The sequence below is a fragment of the Cnephaeus nilssonii genome (assembly GCF_951640355.1).
Source record: "Cnephaeus nilssonii genome assembly, chromosome: 14".
NCBI classification, from domain to species: domain Eukaryota; kingdom Metazoa; phylum Chordata; class Mammalia; order Chiroptera; family Vespertilionidae; genus Cnephaeus; species Cnephaeus nilssonii.
In genome coordinates this window covers 75724735-75743039 of record NC_137085.1, presented here as the reverse complement: position 1 = coordinate 75743039, position 18305 = coordinate 75724735, and the positions used below count along the sequence as shown (strand labels likewise).

General features: G+C 57.3%; 1 protein-coding gene across 1 annotated transcript; it reads right to left on the bottom strand.

The window, feature by feature from the left end:
* Positions 1–14388: 14388 nt before the first annotated feature.
* GADD45G (growth arrest and DNA damage inducible gamma) lies at positions 14389–15924 on the bottom strand. The gene is made up of 4 exons (XM_079790968.1): positions 15785–15924; positions 15404–15505; positions 15089–15302; positions 14389–14996 (listed from the first exon to the last, which is right to left on the bottom strand). The coding sequence occupies exons 1-4, from the start codon at positions 15835–15837 to the stop codon at positions 14886–14888; spliced, it is 480 nt and encodes a 159-aa protein (XP_079647094.1). The 5' UTR covers positions 15838–15924; the 3' UTR covers positions 14389–14885.
* Positions 15925–18305: the final 2381 nt, after the last annotated feature.

Here is an 18305-nt window from a genome sequence, read left to right as displayed (position 1 = left end):
AGGAAGCTGCTAAGAGAACAGTTATTGTGGGACCACAGGAAACCGGAACCCTCTAACTGAGTAACTTCAAGAGCCCAGTTTGCAAGCGGAAAGGCCCCGGCTCTGGCCAGTTCCCGGAGGCACTGAGTCACTTAATGGGGCCGCCAGCACCGACGCCAAGCTCAGGTCCAGAATCAGTGGTCACTGTGAGAGGTCAGAGTTCACTAAAATAAGGACATTAATGCTCGATGGGTGCCAAGGGTCATAGCTGGGAAGTAGTCAGGGGCCAGGAATTCAAAATGCGGTCCCCTGTCCTCACCCAGAGCTCTGGCCCAGCCTGATGCGATCCAGGGGCCGGCAGCTCCGTCTCTTGGTGTAGCTGGGACCCCTCTCTCTTCCCAACAGCCCCTCCACAGGGTTCACTCAGTCCTCCCGTCAGGGGTCGGGCTGCAGGTCGCTGCATTTTGGATGACAGTGGAAACTCCTGTTCTGAGTAACTTCAGAGTTAGCCCATGCTGTGGGGGCGGGGCCTGTGCACCTTGGGGGGTGGGTGCAGCAGGTGGGGTGCGGGGGAGTGATGCTCCCTGGACCAGCAGCGGCCCTGCCTCCGACTCTGAGTCTGCACAGGGGATGGGCAGGCACTACGAGATGAGACGATAGTGGGCTGCGCCCCCAGGGCCAAGGAGACAGGCCAGCCAGAGCTGAGGGAACGGCAAGTGGCCCTGGAGTGCGCCCACCTCCTCTCAGGGTGGCCTGGCCTTCCTCCTCGGGGGCCGCCCGCACCCCCGGCCTGCTCCCACGCCTTTGGCTCCCTCCTGAGGTCTGTCCTTGGCCACACGGGGTGGGTGCCCCGGGCTGGGATGCACAGCGCCGGGAGCCGCTCCTGCTGGCGGCCTGAGCCTTGGGCTGCCTGGCTTTCGAGCTTAGGGTTTAGTGGCCGACTTCCTGTGAGGAAAGCGCAGCGCACAGGAGCGCTGCCCACAGTCCCCAGTCCTGTTCTTTTGCAAAAGAAGGAGCAAGTCCCCTCCTTTAAAAACACACAGGCCACGGGGACTCCGCCAGCTCTGCCCGCCGCTTCGGGTGCAGGCGTGGTTCCAGCGGCGCTGACGCCTTTGTCCCCCTGGTCCTCACACCCGCTGCCGGGGCAGGTCCTCCCTTGCAGGTGGGGTCACTGGACCCGAGTCACAGGGCCAGTGAGCAGGGGGTTCCTCCCGACGCGGAGGGAAGGTCCTGCCTCAGGTCCGACTGAGGCGGAGACCGGGCATTGGTGCAAGTGGCTCCGGGATGTTCTCGGGAGAGGGCACAGGAGGCTGGAGAGGGTGAGGCCAGCTCTGCAGACGCCCAGAGCGGGTCCCGGGAGGCAATGGGCCGGCCTTCGTGCCCCCCTTTGACTGCAGGCTTCCCAGCCGGAGGCTCCCCGTGGCCCAGGCAGTTTTGCAGAGAAGGGTGGTGGGTGCACCTGCTGGGGAGGGAGGGAGTGGGCACCACGTGCCAGCTGCCGCTGCTCTGTTCTGGGTTTGGCACAGCCACAGGCCTTGCTTTGGCCCTGGGGGTGGAGGGACAGGTCCGTTGGACTTGCCGGGCGATCTGCCCACGAGTGAGCCGGCCCGGGCCTGCCGAGGTGAGTGGAGAAGGAGGCCTCCACAGAGCACGTGGTGGCAGAAGGGAGGGGGAAGAAATGCCAGACTCTCCCTGGCGCTCCCGTTGGCCGGTCCGGGAGAAGCCCACAGGCAGGGCACAGAGAGGGCAGGAGTCATGTGTTGAAGAATGTGAGCCCAACGGGTCCGCAAGACTAGATTCCGGATTTCAATGTGTTCGTTGTCATTGTTATGGCTCAAACCTCATTCATTGTGACGTCACCATTTTTCTCACTGAGCAGGAAAAAGCAGTGAGTTCGCAGAGAAAGCCCAGGCTGGGTCTGAAACCCTGTCCCCAGCCCTGGCCTGCCCCCTGACCTCCGGCTGACTCCCAGGCAATGAGGGCTCTCCTTGCATGATCTAACCGCCTCCCATCAATGCACCTGCTCACCTTCAGTCCAACAGATGCTCAGACTACCCAGATGTTTCCAAAGAGGACTTGTCTTTCAGAAATTTAAAACCATAAGCTCAGTGAGGAACATCTGAAGGGAGCTGGGTGAAGGCTGGGGGCTCAGGGAAATCGGGGCCACAGGATTTGCTTCTGGGGAGCAGGTCTGGCTGGGGAAGGCTGGGTCAGGGAGACACTGAGACCACAGATGTGAGGCAGGGAGCGCTGGGGCCCAGTGCCTGGGGCAGGTGGCCGGGTTGCAGGCTCGATCCCCAGTGTGGGGTGTGCAGGAGGCAGGCGATGGGTAATTCTCTCCCATCATTGATGTTTCTCTCTCTCTCCCTCTCCCTTCCTCCCTGAAGTCAATAAAAATATATGTTAAAAAAAGGAGAAAGACACACACCCGCAGGACTGCCTCCCATGCCGAGTGCAGGCCTGCCGCCGGTTAGCCAGCAGAATGCAGTGAGCTTGGTTGGGCCTGCCTGTCTGGGTGCTGAGGGCGCAGCGAGGGAGAGCTGCCAGGCATCTCAGCAGCCCGCACTCTGGCTGAGTCCAGCCCCTGCCATGCCCTCCAGGGCACCATCGCCCGAGAGGACTGCAGAGCCCAGGCCAGCCAATCACGAGAAGGGAAACACCCCACTGGTTTGGATGCTTTGCTCTTCAGGGAACTAAGGCACGTGCCAAAGTCCCTCAAGAAGCTGAGGGATCACTGGCCCTACATTCACTCCAACGCTTGCTGCCGGTCTGCCCAGGCCCTGGGAGTCTCAACACACTGGGACCCCCAACCTGCCCCCCATAGCACCCCACATCCCCACTGATCCTTCCTGTCTGTCCTCAGTGAGTGTCCGTCATTCCCTCACCAGGAGGCCCATCTCACTTCTACACAGGACACACTGCAGTTTCCGCCTTCTTGCAACAGAAAGACAGGACCCTCCCATGCACGCCCCGCATCAGAGTCTCTCCCTGCCTGCACGCCTCCTCCTCCATCCTTCTTGAAGTCAGTGCTTCTCACTATTTGTCTTCCTACTGACTTAAAAAAAAATGAATTGGTGTTGCTTCTCATAAAATGCAAGGTCTTCAAATTGCCTAGCACCTGTATTCCATGACCAGGCAGGCACGCGGCAAATATGCCAGATGGTGGTGATGATGACGACAAAAGGGCAAATCCTACCCCAACTCCCACAACTGGTATCAAACCAGTGTTCCTGCGTAGATGGTTCTGCTTCTCCCCTTGCAGGAAGCATCTGAAATGCAGTCCTGAGAGATTATATGGCAGAAAGCAGGCTTGATGTGCATACGTGCTCCGGAGAACATGGCATTCTTCCTCCCAGTCAGTGATGGAGTGAGCTGCCCCAAGTCCCCCCTGGGTTTAAAGTAGACACTCTGTCCCTCTCCATGAGGAGGGCTCGAGCTTGTCAACAAGTCTCCGTGATATGTAAGAAGAGCCTTTAGAGGGGAGGAGACTTGTGGGGAAGGAGAGGAGACCCCCCCCCCCCCCCCGCCCCATGACTGGAGCAAGGCAGGCAGAGGAAGCAACCGGATCTGTTGGTCCAAAGGGAAAGGGGGTAGCATGAGGATACTGGCGTCAGCCAGCGCTGTGAAAGGTGGGGTAGCAATAGTGGGCAGACAGGAAGCCTACGGCCAGCACAGAGGGGGTTGGAGAGCCGATATCTTAAAAGAGGAGACCCTGCACCAACAGTGTGGAGGGGGGAGGCAGGTATGGAGAGACCGGTGTAGACGAGAGAAACAGCTGTGGAAGACAGATGTGAAGGAGAGACAGGTGTGGAGGAGAGACAGCTGAGGAGAGGCAGGTGTGAGGGGTGACATGTGGAGGAATAAACAGGTGTGGGGGGGAGATGTTTCTGCAGCAGGAAGGGCAGGCCAACCCTAAGGGCACTCCTGGTGGCTGGTGACTGGAGAGGGAGCACCAGGTCCAGCCCAGGCCTCCCGAGCACCGGGCCTGCAGGGGGTGAGGGGGTGAGGGGGTGAGGGGATGGCCCCTTGCCCTGCAATGAGGTACTTGGTGAGGGCTTCTCCACCAACACGATCAGGGTTCTGAGCAGGGGCTTCGCATGGACGGACGAGCTGAGGCCCGGCTGTGCAGGCCACAGGAAGAGAGCACTCCTGGGCCTGGCCTTGACCTGCAGGAGGGCTGCGAGCCTGGGGCTCCCGCAGACCTCGACCAAGCCACACTGAGGGCCAGCCACCCCATTCCCGGGGCTGTGTCGTGTCACTCTTTTGGCCCCCACAAAACCGGAACTTGAGCGACTGGGTGCAATCCGAGGGCAGAGCATGAGTGCACAATGGTCTCGGTGAGCCTCCCGGGCTCTGCCTGACCCCAGCAGCGTCCTCCCTCCTGGGATGTTTCAGCCCCAGGTCCCTCGGGGCCCGGCGCTCCGGGAATGGCTTCGCTGCGGGGATGAGTCTGGGGAGCTTGGATCCTGCCGAGGAGGAGGAGGCTTCTCCAGTCTGCTTCGTCTTTCCCTTTTGCTTTGTATTGCTGTGTGAATGTGGATGCTTCGAATTCTATTTGTCTGTACTTTATCATAATAAAAAAACAATTTAAAGTCGTCCTCCTGAAATATCCCCACTCAGGGAAGATCGGGTTAAGTGAGTGCCACCCAAGCCACGGTCCCAGAGGCAGGGTCAGCTGCAGAGACCACGTCCAAAAGCTGGAGCAGCTCACCCACCTCACCGCGAAGCCGAGGCTCAGAGCAGCCACGGACCTGAAAATGGGAGTCAGGACCCGGGTCCCCTTGAGTGAGGAAGTAAAACCACATCAGGCGCCTGGTGGGAGAGAACGAGATGGCCAGTGGTTGTAGGACCAGAGCCCGCTTTGGGGGGCAAAGGATAAAGCTTCTACGCCCTTTTAAGGACGTTCCCATAACTGACTTTGCTCTCCCAGCTGCAGCTCTCACACCCCAGAGACCCACTTTCCTGCGTTTCGTTGATCTGCTGCCCTCACAGCAGGGGCTGGGAGAGGCAGGTGTGTTGCCTCGGTAACAGGAAGCCACAAGCAGCCTCGAGAAAAGGGCTTGGCTTTGACTAAAGTACTGCACTACCAGGTCTCAGGCATCAGCGGCAGGGTGACCCCATTCCAATCCCATTTCCCAGTCACATCCTCCCGGTCCTTTCTCCCTCTGAGACTTCTGGGCCCTCTGGCCCACGGTCTGCGTCTGCGTGCACGGGCCTCAGAGGCCGGCTCCCTGGAGAGGGACCAGACCGAGGGCCAGTTGCTGGCACAGAGCTTCCTAACGGCTTGAAGACCTGAGTGATGGGGTGAGAGCTCTTCTGTCCTTCGTAACAAGCCCCTTCAGACTGTTACTGAGTTTACGCTGATGAGATGACTTAAATAGCTTCAGGACAGGGGCTGGTCCCCAGAAGAACAACCATGGAAATAGATGGTTAAAACTTCCAGCCCCACCCCCAAGCTCCAGGGAGGGAAGAGGGGATGTAGATGGAGCTGTCTCCACTGGCAACGGTCTCATCAACCATGGCAAAGTCCTGGAGCCTCCGGGACAACCTCCAGCCTTTGGAGAGCTTCTGGTGGTGAACACACCACGGAGCTGAGAGGGTGACGCCCAGGCACGGCGTGGAAACCCCGGCCCCTCCCCACGCTTCGCCCTGTGCATCTCTCCCCTCGAGGTTCCTGAGTGGTTCGCTCCACAATAAACTGGTAATCTACTAAGTAAACTGTTTCCCTGCGTCCTATAAGTTGGTCCAGCTAATTGCCGAGTGTGAGAGGGGTGGTGGGGACCCCCACATTTGTAGTTGGCCATGCGGAAGAATGGGTTGCCTGGGCACTGTATTTGTGGGAGCAGCCTTGTGGGACCAAGCCCTTAACCTGTGGCAGTCAGAACTGATGGAATTGCGGGACACACACTAGGCATTGGCGGTGTGGAGAACTGGTGCGGAAAACACCAGGTGTGGGGATTCGGGGAATGACTCACTCTTTTTCTACAATTAACCAGAGAAAAGTCTCTGCTTTCCCTGGTCTCACGACTAGGCTTGGCCAATGCACAGCATCCCCTACTTTCTGATCAACTGATTATTAACCCTAATTACTTAATGAGATTAATGCCTTAAACTCACCCTCAGTAACACAGGGCAGTGGTGGAACCCTGCCTTCCCGGGCGGCCAGGCTGGGCCAGGCCTGCTGGGGAGACATCCACGACGAGGGCGAGCAGGACACGTGTTTCCTCTGGCCGCTGGGCTTCCCGTGAGTTGCCCGTGGGTCACGCAGGGGCAGATCTGAGGTCGGCAGTTAGACAGACACGAGAGAGCAAGGACGAGCCTCCAGGCACAGAAGGTCACGGGCGGGAAGCCCCAGGTGGCTAGCAATGGACAGTTGTAGGGTGGGACCTCACCCAAGGTCACCTTTCCTCTCCTGGCATATGGCTGGTCACGCAGTTTCACCCCTGACCTCTCCTCCCCAGAGATAACATCTGGGCCTCAGTTGTATTTCAGCTCCAGGCCCAGAAAAACAAGAAAACCAGACCAGTGATCCCATGGCTGACCTCAGGACCAGCTGCATTGCATAATGACCCCTGCCCTGCGCCCACCAATCAATCAGTGGAGACCACAACCCTGAAAGGACACACCTGGGAAGCTGCTGACTATTCCACTGAGACCTTCCCCTGGGACCTCCCCTACAGCCTCCACCCGGGAGCACGCCAGCGCCTCGCCCTCTCCCTTCCCCTCTGTCACCTTCCCTTCCTCACGTCTAAGCTCCAATAGTCCTTCCTCGGCCTCTATGACTTGTCTCCTCAGCCCATTTCCTCTAGGAACTGCTTCTCCCACCTCTGTGACTTTCCAAGTAAATGTTCTCTTATAGATTGAGGCTTAGCTCTGAATTCTTTCCCAGCCAGAACCCAAGTACCAGGGCTGCTGTCTAACACCCAGTGCCAGTCCGCCGCCTACAACAGACCAACCAGTGGCCCATCGCCCGTTCAGAGAGAGCCGCCCTTCAGAGAGAGAGAGCCGCCCTTCAGAGAGAGCCGCCTGTCCGGGCCCAGGATGGGGAAGGCAGCTGGGCTTTGGTGGCCCCCTGAGATGCTCACAGGATGCCTACCCACAGAACGCTGCTCATCTCAAGAGACGATTTTGTGAGCTCCTGTGCTCCCCAACAGAAAAACTCTTCCTGTAATCTTCACCGAACTGCAGCCTGACTCTCAGTTCAGTTTCAAGGGTTATTTCTTCACATCCATCCAAACGCTGCGCCGCGCTTAGGAGACACTCTGCCGGAGGGGCCTGCCCTCCCACGAGGCAGAGAAATAATTGGGCGCTGGTTCCACACCGAGCCACCAATATGTCCCGCCACTCGTTCCTGGTCAGGTGAATCCCCTGCACCTCCTGAGATGTTAGAGGCACTTTCCTCCTGTGAGAGCCTGGGAGGACACGGCCCCTCCGTGCCCGGCAGCACCTGCTCCATCCAGAGCTCAGAGGCCAGCAGGGGCGGGTGGCCTTGGCCTGCTGGCACAGTCACCCATCTGCCTCCACTTTGCACCACTCGCCTGATGCCTGTCTGAGGGTGAGACAGGCCAGTCAGCCAAGACAAGCAGAACAAGGAAACCCAGACAGATAGTTAAACCCAAGTAGCTCATAGCCACCTGGTAAATCGCAAAATCCTGTCTTCCTTAAGCCCAGACACTCAGAGTAAGTGGTTTACACTCTCCTCCCCAGCCAGAGGGCAAAGACCTGAAATCACCCTCCTCAGGGAGACAAGTAGCAGCAGTCCAATTAGTGCCATTTGCCAGCCACACCCAAGGACAGATGAACTTGGAGAATAAACCGAGTTTTAGTCCCCCGATCAAGCTGATGAATATTCTACTAAGATCCTCCCCTAAGACCTCCCCTAAACTCCCAGCCTTTAAAACCTTCAAATATCAAACTAAAAGTTTCTACACAACAAAGAAACCAACCAGAAAACAGAGAGGAAGCTGACAGAATGGGAGATGATATTTGCAAACAATAACTTCGTCAAAGGTTTACTATCCAAAATCCTATATAATAAAAGCCTAATATGCAAATTGCCACTTGGGCAGTTGTTCGACCAGGAGTTCGACCATTCACTATGACGTGCGCTGATCACCAGGGGGCAGCGTGGAACATGGCGGTCGTCAGTGACGTGGCGCTGGCAGCGGGCAGCAGTGGAGGTGCTGCCAGCCCCAATGGGCCCTGACAAGAGCAGGACTGTGGTAGGATGGTGGAGCAGATGAGTGGGCGGCGCCAGGCCTAGGTGGGTGCAAGTGGGGGCCCAATCACCCCACCAATCGCCCCGCAGATGGCAGCCAGCAGTGGTGGCTGTGGGGACGTTGCACAGCTCCCAGGTGCTGAGGGAGCCGGAGGGGGGGGGGACGGGGGGGCGGGGGAGGGAGCTGGCCCTGACGGATCGCCCTGCAGATGGTGACAAGTGGCAGCAGCAGGGGGGCCCAGCTCCGATCGATCGCCCCACAGGCGAGATGGTGGAACAGGTGAGGGGGCAGTGCCAGGCCAAGGAGGGGTGCCAGACAGGGCTGCGGGGCTGGGAGGCTGGGGGCGTGAGCTAGGGTCTGTTCTCCGAAGGCCACCCCAAGGGACCCCACCCATGCACGAATTCATGCACCAGGCCTCTATTACTATATAAAGAACTCATAAAACTCAACAACAAACAAACCAACCATCCAATTAAAAAATGGGGAGAGGACCTGAACAGACAACTCTCCCAGGAAGACATATAAAAGGCCAACAGTTATATGAAAAGAGCTAGACTTCATTAGCTATTAGGGAGGAGGGAGGAAGAGCAAATCAAAGCTACAACGAGAGTGCTAGCCAGTTTTGCTCAGTGGTTGGAGCGTCAGCCTGTGGACTAAAGGGTAACGGGTTCGATTCCCATCAAGGGCACGTACCTCGATTCCCATCAAGAGCACGTACCTCGGTTGCACGTACCCAGCCCCAGTTGGGGCATGTGCAGGAGGCAACCAATTGATGTGTCTCTCTCAAATCAATGTTTCTCTCTCTGTGTGTCCCTCTTCCCTTCCATTCTCTCTAAAAAAGTCAATGGAAAATAGTGAGGATTAATAACAACGACGACAACAACAAAACTGCAATGAGATACCACCCACACCTGCTAGAATGGCCATTATCAACAAGACAGGCAATGACAAGTGTTGGAGAGGTTGTGGTGAACGGAGAACCCTCACTCACTGCTGTGGGAATGTAGACTGCTACAGCCACGTGGAAAGCAGTCTGTGGGTTCCTCAAAAAATTAGGAATAGAGCTACCATATAATGCAGCAACCCTCTCCCGGTTATCTACATGAAAAACTCAAAAGCATGTATTGGCAAAGTTATATGCACCACTATGTTCACTGCAGCATTCTTCTCTGTGGCCAGGACATGGAGACGCCAAAGCGCCCCGCGATAGGGGCTGGACAGAGAGGAGTGGTCCGCATGCACATGGAGCACTGCTCAGCCACAGAAAGGATGAAGTAGCGCCATTTGCACAACATGGCTGGACCCTGAGAACACGATGCTAAGTGCAGTCAGTCAGTCAGTAAAAGCTAAGAACCACATGATCTCACTCAGATGTGGGATATAAACCCGAAACTCGTGGACACAGACAGCAGGGGGGTGGTTGCCACAGGGCAGGGGTGGGAAGGGGCTAGATTGTGGTGACGGAAGATGTTTCCACTTTGTGGTGGGCACACAATGCAATATACAGATCTGGTATCATAGACATGTACACTCGAAATCTATATGATCCCATCAACCAATGTCATCCCAATAAATTTAATTTTTCAAAAACTCATAAAGAAGGTCCCATTACGCACTTCCCTTTCCCCTTCCCCTTCTTCTCCCACCCAGGCATGCGTCTGCTAAACTCTAAGGGACCCCACGACTCTCACCCGGGGAGCACAGGGCAGCAGCAGCTTGGCCAGGCAAACCCCTGGCCCTGCCTCCAAGGCCCCCTTTTCTCCGGCTTCTTCGTGCCCCAGAGCTGCCAGCCTGGGCTCACCCCCGGCCTGTCCCTCTCCTGCTGCTTCTGCTGTCCTAGGCCCTTCCTGTTCCACTGTCCCCAGCTTTAATAAACGTCCTCGCAAAAGCCCCGGGACTCATACTGTGAAATCTTTCCTGCATGAAGTCTAGGGCCCACACACTACAGGCTGACAGCCAGGTCCCCTTTCCGGTAACAAGGGGAGTGGAGGCAGCCCCCACCTCCTGCCCTAAGTGAGCCCTGCAGCCCTGGGCACTCGGTTCCCCTCCCCCTAAGGTGACCAGGCTATCAGGTGCCAGCCTCTGTCCGTCATGCTCAGGGGCTCAGGCAAAGGCAGGAAGAAGGAAGAGGAAACAGAGGAGGAGTGGTCTGCTGGGGTCAAGGCCAGACTCTGGCATCCTTTCCACTTTTCCAGGGTCTCCTTGGACCAGGCACTAAACCAGATATTCTTATACCTGGGGAGGGCCCAAGTCACTCATGGCCCAGGCAGGAGGTGGCAGGTGGACTAGACAGAAGAAAGGATGGAAAGCAGGAGTCAAGGAGGCTGGATGGGACCCTGAGAGTGTCCGGGAGACCTAGCTGTGGACCCCACATTTGCCTGGGGTGGAGACATGCCAGGCAGGGAAGTCTCACTGCCTGGCCCCCACAGGCCTGCCCTGTGTGCCGAGCCCACTTCAGAGGCAAGGACCCTGACTCCTAGAAGGACGCAGGACACTCTTTCACTGGGCTCTGGCCCAGGGCAAGTGGACTTCAGGCTTAACCTCCAAGAGGTCAGGGCCTGAGCAGTGGAAGGGGAGGGGGCGACAGAGGCATGGGCTTGGGTCACCAGGGATTAAACAGCAGGGGCGGGAGAGCTGAGAAGGGGGAGAGCTGGATGCCCGGCTAGGGAGCCGTCACACCACAGGGAGGGCATGGCTCTGCCCCCAGGGCCTGGGCAGAGCAGGAGCTCAATAATTTTGGGTGGAGGGAGGAAAAAAAGGAGAGAGGAAAACCAGAAGGAGGGAAAGAGGAAAAGGAGAGAAGGGCAAAGGGGAGCGAAGGACTGAGACCAAGAGAGGGAGGGTGGGAGGAGGCGGGGGGAGGGCGGGAGGGGAAGCATACCTTGGTATGAAGTGGGAGGTCACTGAATGTTTTGGGGCAGAAACAGGTGGTCACAGCCCGAGAAGGTTGGACTGGAGAGACACCAGAAGACAGGAAACAAAGGGGAGAGGGAGCGGCAGGAGCAGTTAGAATGCCACACGGCTGCGAGGCCGAGTGTGACGTATCTGTTCGGTGGCCTGTGGGTTCTCCTACATCATCTGCCCGCATGGGAAACGGTGTTGCTGTGTCCCCATCTCACCTTCCTGGTTGAGTGGTCTGGGCGGGAAGTGAGTGACCCGCGGCTGCAGCCCTGGCCCCGCACAGCAGGTCAGACCCCTGGCTCCTCCTCTGCTGGACCCTTCCTGGGAAACGCCCGGACAGTAAATGTCCACGGAACGAATGAAAGCAGCAATGAGGAGATGAATGAATGAATGAATGAATGAATGAATGAACGAACCATCCACCTCTCCCCCCCCCCCCCCAAGCCCAGGCCCAGGGCCATGCCTTCCTCCCCAGCCCAGCTCACTCGGGCTCTGAAGACCTTCGCGCTGTTGGGTGGAATCATGCATCGCTGGGTGTTTCCAGCCGCTCCCAGCAGCCACTTGCTCCCAGAATCCAGACTGCAGCCGGCAGCCCTCGCCCTTCAGCGACGGCAGGTGCCATAGCCTCCCCCATGCCTGGGAGACAGGCCTCAGGCGCTCTTTCCATGTACACACTTCACTTGCCAAAAGAAGTCAATTGTCCAGCATCCTTTTCCTATCAGTTAAAGAAGGAAAGGTTGGCCTATACTAAAAAATGGACTCCTTACAAAGACCAGGATTACTTTGTCCTAGCACAGGCATCGAAGGCGTGTCATGGCTGTGGGCATCCCGCAGGCCCGGTGGTCTCGCCTGCCAGCTCCACTCGCCTCCGCGCCCTTCAGCTGCACCAGGCGGGCCTGCCTCGCTGCCCCACTTAAGTAATCAAGTCTCCTCTGTGGCTGAGGAAGGACGATTCCCTTTTGCCCTTTGGGGTCACACCCCAGGAGGAGTGCAGGGTCTGGGAGCTGTGTGTAACAGCGTTGCATGTGTTTAAGTGCGGGCACCCAGGGGAAAGGAGAGGGTGAGAGGGAGACACCAGAATGTGACAGCCTCTTTTCCTTCACTTCTGTTTCACAAAGTGAATAAATGGATACGAACAGATGAATGCCTGCAATGAATGCATAAAACTTTGATAAGCTTACAAGGTTATCTTATGAAGGTAGCCTTCCTTCCGATGCCAGCGGCTGGCGTGGGATGTGTGGCAGCAGGTGAAGTGCTGGGCTCTGGAACCAGACAGGGTCCCACAAGCACATCTGCTTCGGGTCTGTGACCTATACTATTTTTTAGTATAGGTCAAACTTTCCTTCTTTAACTGATAGAAAAGGAATGTTGGACAGACGCTGCCAGTCACTTTTAAGTGTCCTTGTCGTTAATGTCAGTTCAGCATTTTCTAGATGCAGAGGACTGTGCCCAGCAGTCCACAGGCTCGACTCAACATACATGTGATAATTAGCTTATGTGTGCCATACTTCAGGTTGTCGAAGTATGAACGCAGTAATGTATTTTTAAGCACTGTGCATCTTTGTACATGTCCTCCAAGGTATTTCATTTTAATAGCATTCAACGCCCATTCGTACAAAACATTGAAGCGCAACCTTTGGGGCTGGCACTATTTCCCAGCATGCACTTTCCCCCCTGCACATTCTCCTAATCCCTGGGGCTCCATGGGGTGGCCTTGCTGTAAATTCTAATCTGTGAAGGCGTTTCTTTCTTTCTTTCTTTTTTTTTAATATATTTTTATTGATTTTTACAGAGAGGAAGGGAGAGGGATAGAGAGTTTGAAACATCGATGAGAGAGAAACATCGATCAGCTGCCTCCTGCACACCTCCTACTGGGGATGTGCCCGCAACCAAGGTACTGCCCTTGACCGGAATCGAACCTGGGACCCTTGAGTCTGCAGGCTGACGCTCTATCCACTGAGCCAAACCAGTTAGGGCTGAAGCCGTTTCTTAAGGGCTACCAACTGAACTAGAGTGGCTCAGCCAGCGGGAAGGTCTGCCCGCCTGCTCGGGGCAATGTCCTGCTAAATACACTCGCGGAAGGGTTCACCTGAAGGACTTATGCCCCACAGGTGTCTGCTACAGCTTGCTGTGGGAATGGCCACCTCAAAGGTTCTGCCTCAGCCAGGGAAAGCCAGGGTTTTAAGCAGCTGAGTTATCCATTGGGCTTTTATCTTATAGAAGGAGAAATGTTTTTAAGAGCTGATAAATGTGAAACATGTTGCTTTCATTCCGGGAAGAATAGACTCGTATAGTCCGGTTGCACTGCGAATGCTTCCATGATTTGGAGAAAATGTAAAAAGCGGAACCCAACAAGGCAAAACCGCCACCTGGACCTGCTCTAAACCAGTAAGCGTTCCTTTTTAGAAAAGCAGCACACCGCCCCGCCCCGCCCCCGCCCAGGAGGCTCCGTGGCCCCGGCAGCCTGTTACCAGCACGCTGGTCAGGCAGAGGCCAACCAACCCACATGTCTAATAAGAAAGGTTCACGTGGGACATTTCCCCTGGGTCCTTCTCAAGTAAGCCTTTGCTGAAAAGATTTAAATTCTTTCTTCCACGCTCGCCCTGGAACTGGGCCGCGGCAGTCCTGCGATGTGGGCAGAGAACCCGGAATAGTAGACAGCAGATGAGACCTGCGCACACCTACTTGTGTGGACGATGCCTTCCCATTTTTGCTCAGATCTTTTTTGTCACAGCCATGACAAAACGATGACTCATGCTTAAATGCAGCCATCCTGTCATACCGACTGTGAATGCCTTGGTGACATTGCTGGGCCATTCCTTTAAGAGGAAAAGGTTCCTGACAGCTGTCTGCCGCCAGCCTCAGGCACCACAAAGGGCTGCTTCTCGGCACAAGGCAAAGCTCATTGTGTAGGAAGGCTGCCTGCCCTTGCAAGCTGTTCAGATAAGCAGCTGTCTAAGGGGAAGGGGGGGGGAGGGGAGAGCGAGGCTGCTGTTATCAGCTTGGATAGCCAGCTTTTAGCTGTGGCACTGATGTCTTATCTCAAGTATGCTCCCATCTTGCAAATTTAAAAATCTTCCTAAAAGGAGAAAAACAGGAGCTGGTCTCAAGTCCTGCCCTAACTCTGGGCAGCCTCCCCTCCTCCACTTCCCGCTCCCTGGGGGCCTGGAACTCAGACCAGACAGGAGGCCTGAACAGGTGCCTCCCGCTCCATGAGCTGCGCAATATCTGCGCCTGCAGACCATCTCCCCCTCAGGAAGGACCCCCCGCCCTCAATAAAGAGAATAAGTTTGTTTCAGTAAGTTTATTGTAAAGGTCAAAGCTGCAGCAGCATAATCCTTTAGAAAATGAAGCATCGCCCGGATCCCTTTTGAAACAGTAGTGCAGACTGCTAGGTCGGTCAGAGCTCCAGTAGCTGCGCAAGTCCAGGCCGCCTGGCCTCGCCTTTCCCCTGCTTCCTGCCCACGGCGCAGGCTGCTGAGTCACGCCTGCCCGGCCAGTCCGTCCTTCCCAGCACCGCGGCCAACGTCCGCCTCTGGCCTTCCGGGGCGAGCAGCGGCTCCCCACACTTGTATTGTCCTGGGCTCTGGGCCAGGCTGCCCCTGCCGCCTCCGGGCCCCCTCCTTGGAGGGAGCCGCGCCTCCTTCTGGCTCTCCACGGGCCCCCCGCTTGCCAGTCTCCACGCCGAACTCCGGCGCCCTCCGAGGGCGCGTCCGCAGAGCCAGCCCGGCGCTAAGCGCTCGGGGGCGCCTCCACATCGATCAGACCAAGGCCCGCAACCGGCTGTCACTCGGGGAGGGTGATACTGGGCACCCAGTCATTCACACTGCGGCTCTCTTCGCAGAACAGGCTGAGCTTTTCCAAGGCGGGGTCCTTCCATGCGTCCTCGTGGGGGTTCTGCGGGGAGAGCGCACAAGTCAGCCAGGTTGGCCACCCGCGCCACCCGGGCCCGGGGGTGGGGGAGCGAGGAACCGGAGGAGTACACTCACCGAAATGAGGATGCAGTGAAGGTCTCCGGGCGCGCCCGCCTCGTCGCCGGCGCCCACGATGGCCGCCAGCCGCTGCACGTCGCCCACACGCACGATGTCGATGTCGTTCTCGCAGCAAAAGGCCTGGATCAGCGTGAAGTGGATCTGCAGCGCAATGTCGCCCTCGTCCTCCTCGTCGGCGGCCAGCACGCAGAAGGTTACGTTGTCGGGGTCGCTGCACGGGCAAGGAGGGAACGGCGCGGTCAGGGCAAAGAGCCCTGGTGTCCCCGCCGTCTCCCCGTTCCCAGTCCCTCTGCGCGCCGCGTTTGTACTCACACGTTCAGGACCTTGGCGGACTCGTAGACGCCGGCGGTGAGGCAGCCCTGGCGCTGCGCCGACAGCAGCAGCTCGTGCAGCGCTTTCCCGGCGCCCTGCATCCTGGAACAAGCCGGAGCAGTGAGCGCGGAAACGCACCCGAGAGCCCCGCCGACGTACACCCCGCCCGGCTCCCCAGCCAGCGGGCTCCCCAGCCAGCGGGCCCCCCAGCCAGCGGGCTCCCCAGCCAGCGGGCCCCCCAGCCAGCGGGCTCCCCAGCCAGCGGGCCCCCCAGCCAGCGGGCTCCCCAGCCAACCAGCTCTCGCCTGACCAGTGGTGGCCAAGACAGGGCAGGGCGAGGCTCCCCGCGCTCACAGACGTCCGGCACCAGCGCCTACCTACCTGGTTGTGCTTTCAGGAACCGTGTCCTGGCCGCGGATTTCTTCCAGAGTCATGGTGCGGTGCGGCGGGCGAGCAGCTAGATATCCACGCGGAGCAGGCGGGGCGCACCGGAGCGGAGGAGAGCTGAGCAGCCCCGCTGGCGCGCGCGAGCGAGTTCGCCGGCCGCCGCTGCGCGCGCTTATAAAGGCCGCGGCGGGCGCCGCCAGCTGGCGCGGAGCTGCGAGCCCATTGGCCGGCGCCCGCTTTCTGATGCAAATGAGGCGGCGGCCGGCGGCTCGTGCCAGAAGGCCTCGTGGGGAGGGCTGCGGGGGATGACAATGCCTCAAATCTGCCGCTTTTGTCGGGGTGTTACTAGGCAGACTGGGAGCCTGCAGATTTCATCTTGCTTTTTTTTAAGTCCTTAAAAGGAAAAGTTATATTTAAAAACCCTGTTTGCGAGTAGGACTCTGCAATTTTTGAAATGCACCTTTGGAGAACCTAAAGGATTTGTCTTGCATTTATTTTTGTTGCTATCTTTCTAGTTTTGTCTTAACTTTTAAATTTGGAGTTTTTGAGACTGTTACTTTGAAACCGAAACTTAAAATAACCCCCCTCCCCCAGCGCTGGTTTTAAGCTTTCAAAGATCTGGCCACAGCACCCTCCAGCTGACACTTAAGCGCGGGCGAGGCCTCAGTGGGAGCTCAGAGTCCCGACCCAAAGGCGCTGGAAGGTCCTAGCCCGCTCCAGCCCTGGAGGTGCTGCGGGACTGGGTCGCGCGAGCAGATTGTGGCCGGCGCACGCGGCTCGTTTGCATTTCTATGGAAGGCGCACAATAAGGAAGGTCTGGCGTGTGGCGGTTTGCAGGAGGAATAATCGAGGCTTTCTCTTCATAGCGACACTGTCCACCTGCCGCCGGGTGGGGTGGGGTGGGGTGGGGTGGGGTGGGGAGGGCGGTGCCGCAGATGAGAGTCGGCGCGTTGCCTGCAGTGAGGGGGTCTGGGCCCCGGGCCGCTCCTGCGTCGTTTGGTGCGTGTCCGCTGCACGCGCCCCTTTGCACCCACGGCTTGTAATTCCGCCCCACCCAGTCCTCTCAGGCCTTCGAAGCAACCAGGGGTGAGGGGTGAGGGGTGGGATGTGGAAAGAACACCTTGGTGCTGCACCTGGTGCGCTCCGGCTCCGCCAGGACCCCAGGTTCCAGTCCCAGTCCCTTTCCCCCGGCGCCATCTACAGGTCGCCAGAAAGATTGTGACCATCCGCTCCTCACTTCCCCGTTTCCATTGGCCTCTGGGGGTTGGCCTCCAGCCCTCAGGTCTCGGGTGGCCCTGACAGGGTCCTCTGAGCCCCATCCAAGCTACCCCTTGATGGAAGTCAGAGTAGGGGCTGCAAAACCCACCCGAGGAGGAGGTGGGCACGAATATGGAGGGAAAGCCCATATTTCTTATGCTATTTTGAAATGTTTTATTTAAATATGCATATGTAAAAAGCTTGTTTTCTAGAAATAAATAGAATATAAAACTGGCCCTAACCGGTTTGGCTCAGTGGATAGAGCGTAGGCCTGCGGACTGAAGGGTCCCAGGTTCAATTCCGGTCAAGGGCATATACCTTGGTTGCGGGCACATCCCCAGTGGGGGATGTGCAGGAGGCAGCTGATCGATGTTTCTCTCTCATCGATGTTTCTAGCTCTCTATCCCTCTCCCTTCCTCTCTGTAAAAAATCAATAAAATATATATTTTTAAAAAAACTGGAAGAGACCTTGAGGAACTTTAAGAGACTTGGGACCTACAGCGTTTCAGGCTGTTGGCTCTCTGCTACCTTGAAGCTGCGCCCGGTCCGCTGCACTGACCCCTCCTTTTCTAGCTCACCCAGGCCTCGGAGACTGGGCAGGAAGGACAGCGGCGCGGAGGGTTCCTGGAAGCCCGGCAGGCTCCTCTGCAGGAGAGAGATAAGAAAAATAACCGAGAGCTGGCGCTGGCGCCTCCCGGTGGCTTCCTGGCAGAGGAGAGCTGCAAACCCGCCAGCGCTGGGATTCCAAGAAGTGGCTGTTTGCTCACCTGGCATTCCTGAAACTCCGTGTTATCTTCCCGGGCGCCAGGCGCTCCCTGCTGCGTTTATTGGCTATTGTTTCCTTGCTTGCTTGCTTGCTGGTGTATAAAATGAGGGTGTGCTTCGATTGGATAAAATCTGTTTAAGTGGTTGAGACTTCGGCATTGTTCTTTTTAAATGTAATCTTCAAGGTCCCCAGGAAATGTTGCAAATATGACTTACTTAACATCCTAGCCCCCTTCCCCCCCCCCCCCCCATTTATAACCCTAGAAATTGACCTGCACTCTGGGCCTCAGCCCCTCCTCCCACAGTAGGCTGCTGGGGAGGGGACAGGGGCCGGCCCTTTGGCACTGAGCCAGCTCTGAGGAGGAGGGCTGATTGACAGCTGCTGGGCTGCTCTACTTTGCTGACATCTTTAAGGTATTCCGTTTCAGGGACACCACCTTTCTGACATAGGATATGACTTCACGTGGGTTTATGACGTCCGTCCAAATGGCCC

Bases quoted from the DNA above. Each gene is read 5' to 3' on its own strand.
- GADD45G (XM_079790968.1), bottom strand. From the start codon at position 15,837: ATGACTCTGGAAGAAATCCGCGGCCAGGACACGGTTCCTGAAAGCACA. The intron at 15,506-15,784 runs GTAGGTAGGCGC...GGCTTGTTCCAG, and splicing joins GTTCCTGAAAGCACAACCAG to GATGCAGGGCGCCGGGAAAG. The intron at 15,303-15,403 runs GTGAGTACAAAC...TTGCCCGTGCAG, and splicing joins TCCGCCAAGGTCCTGAACGT to CGACCCCGACAACGTAACCT.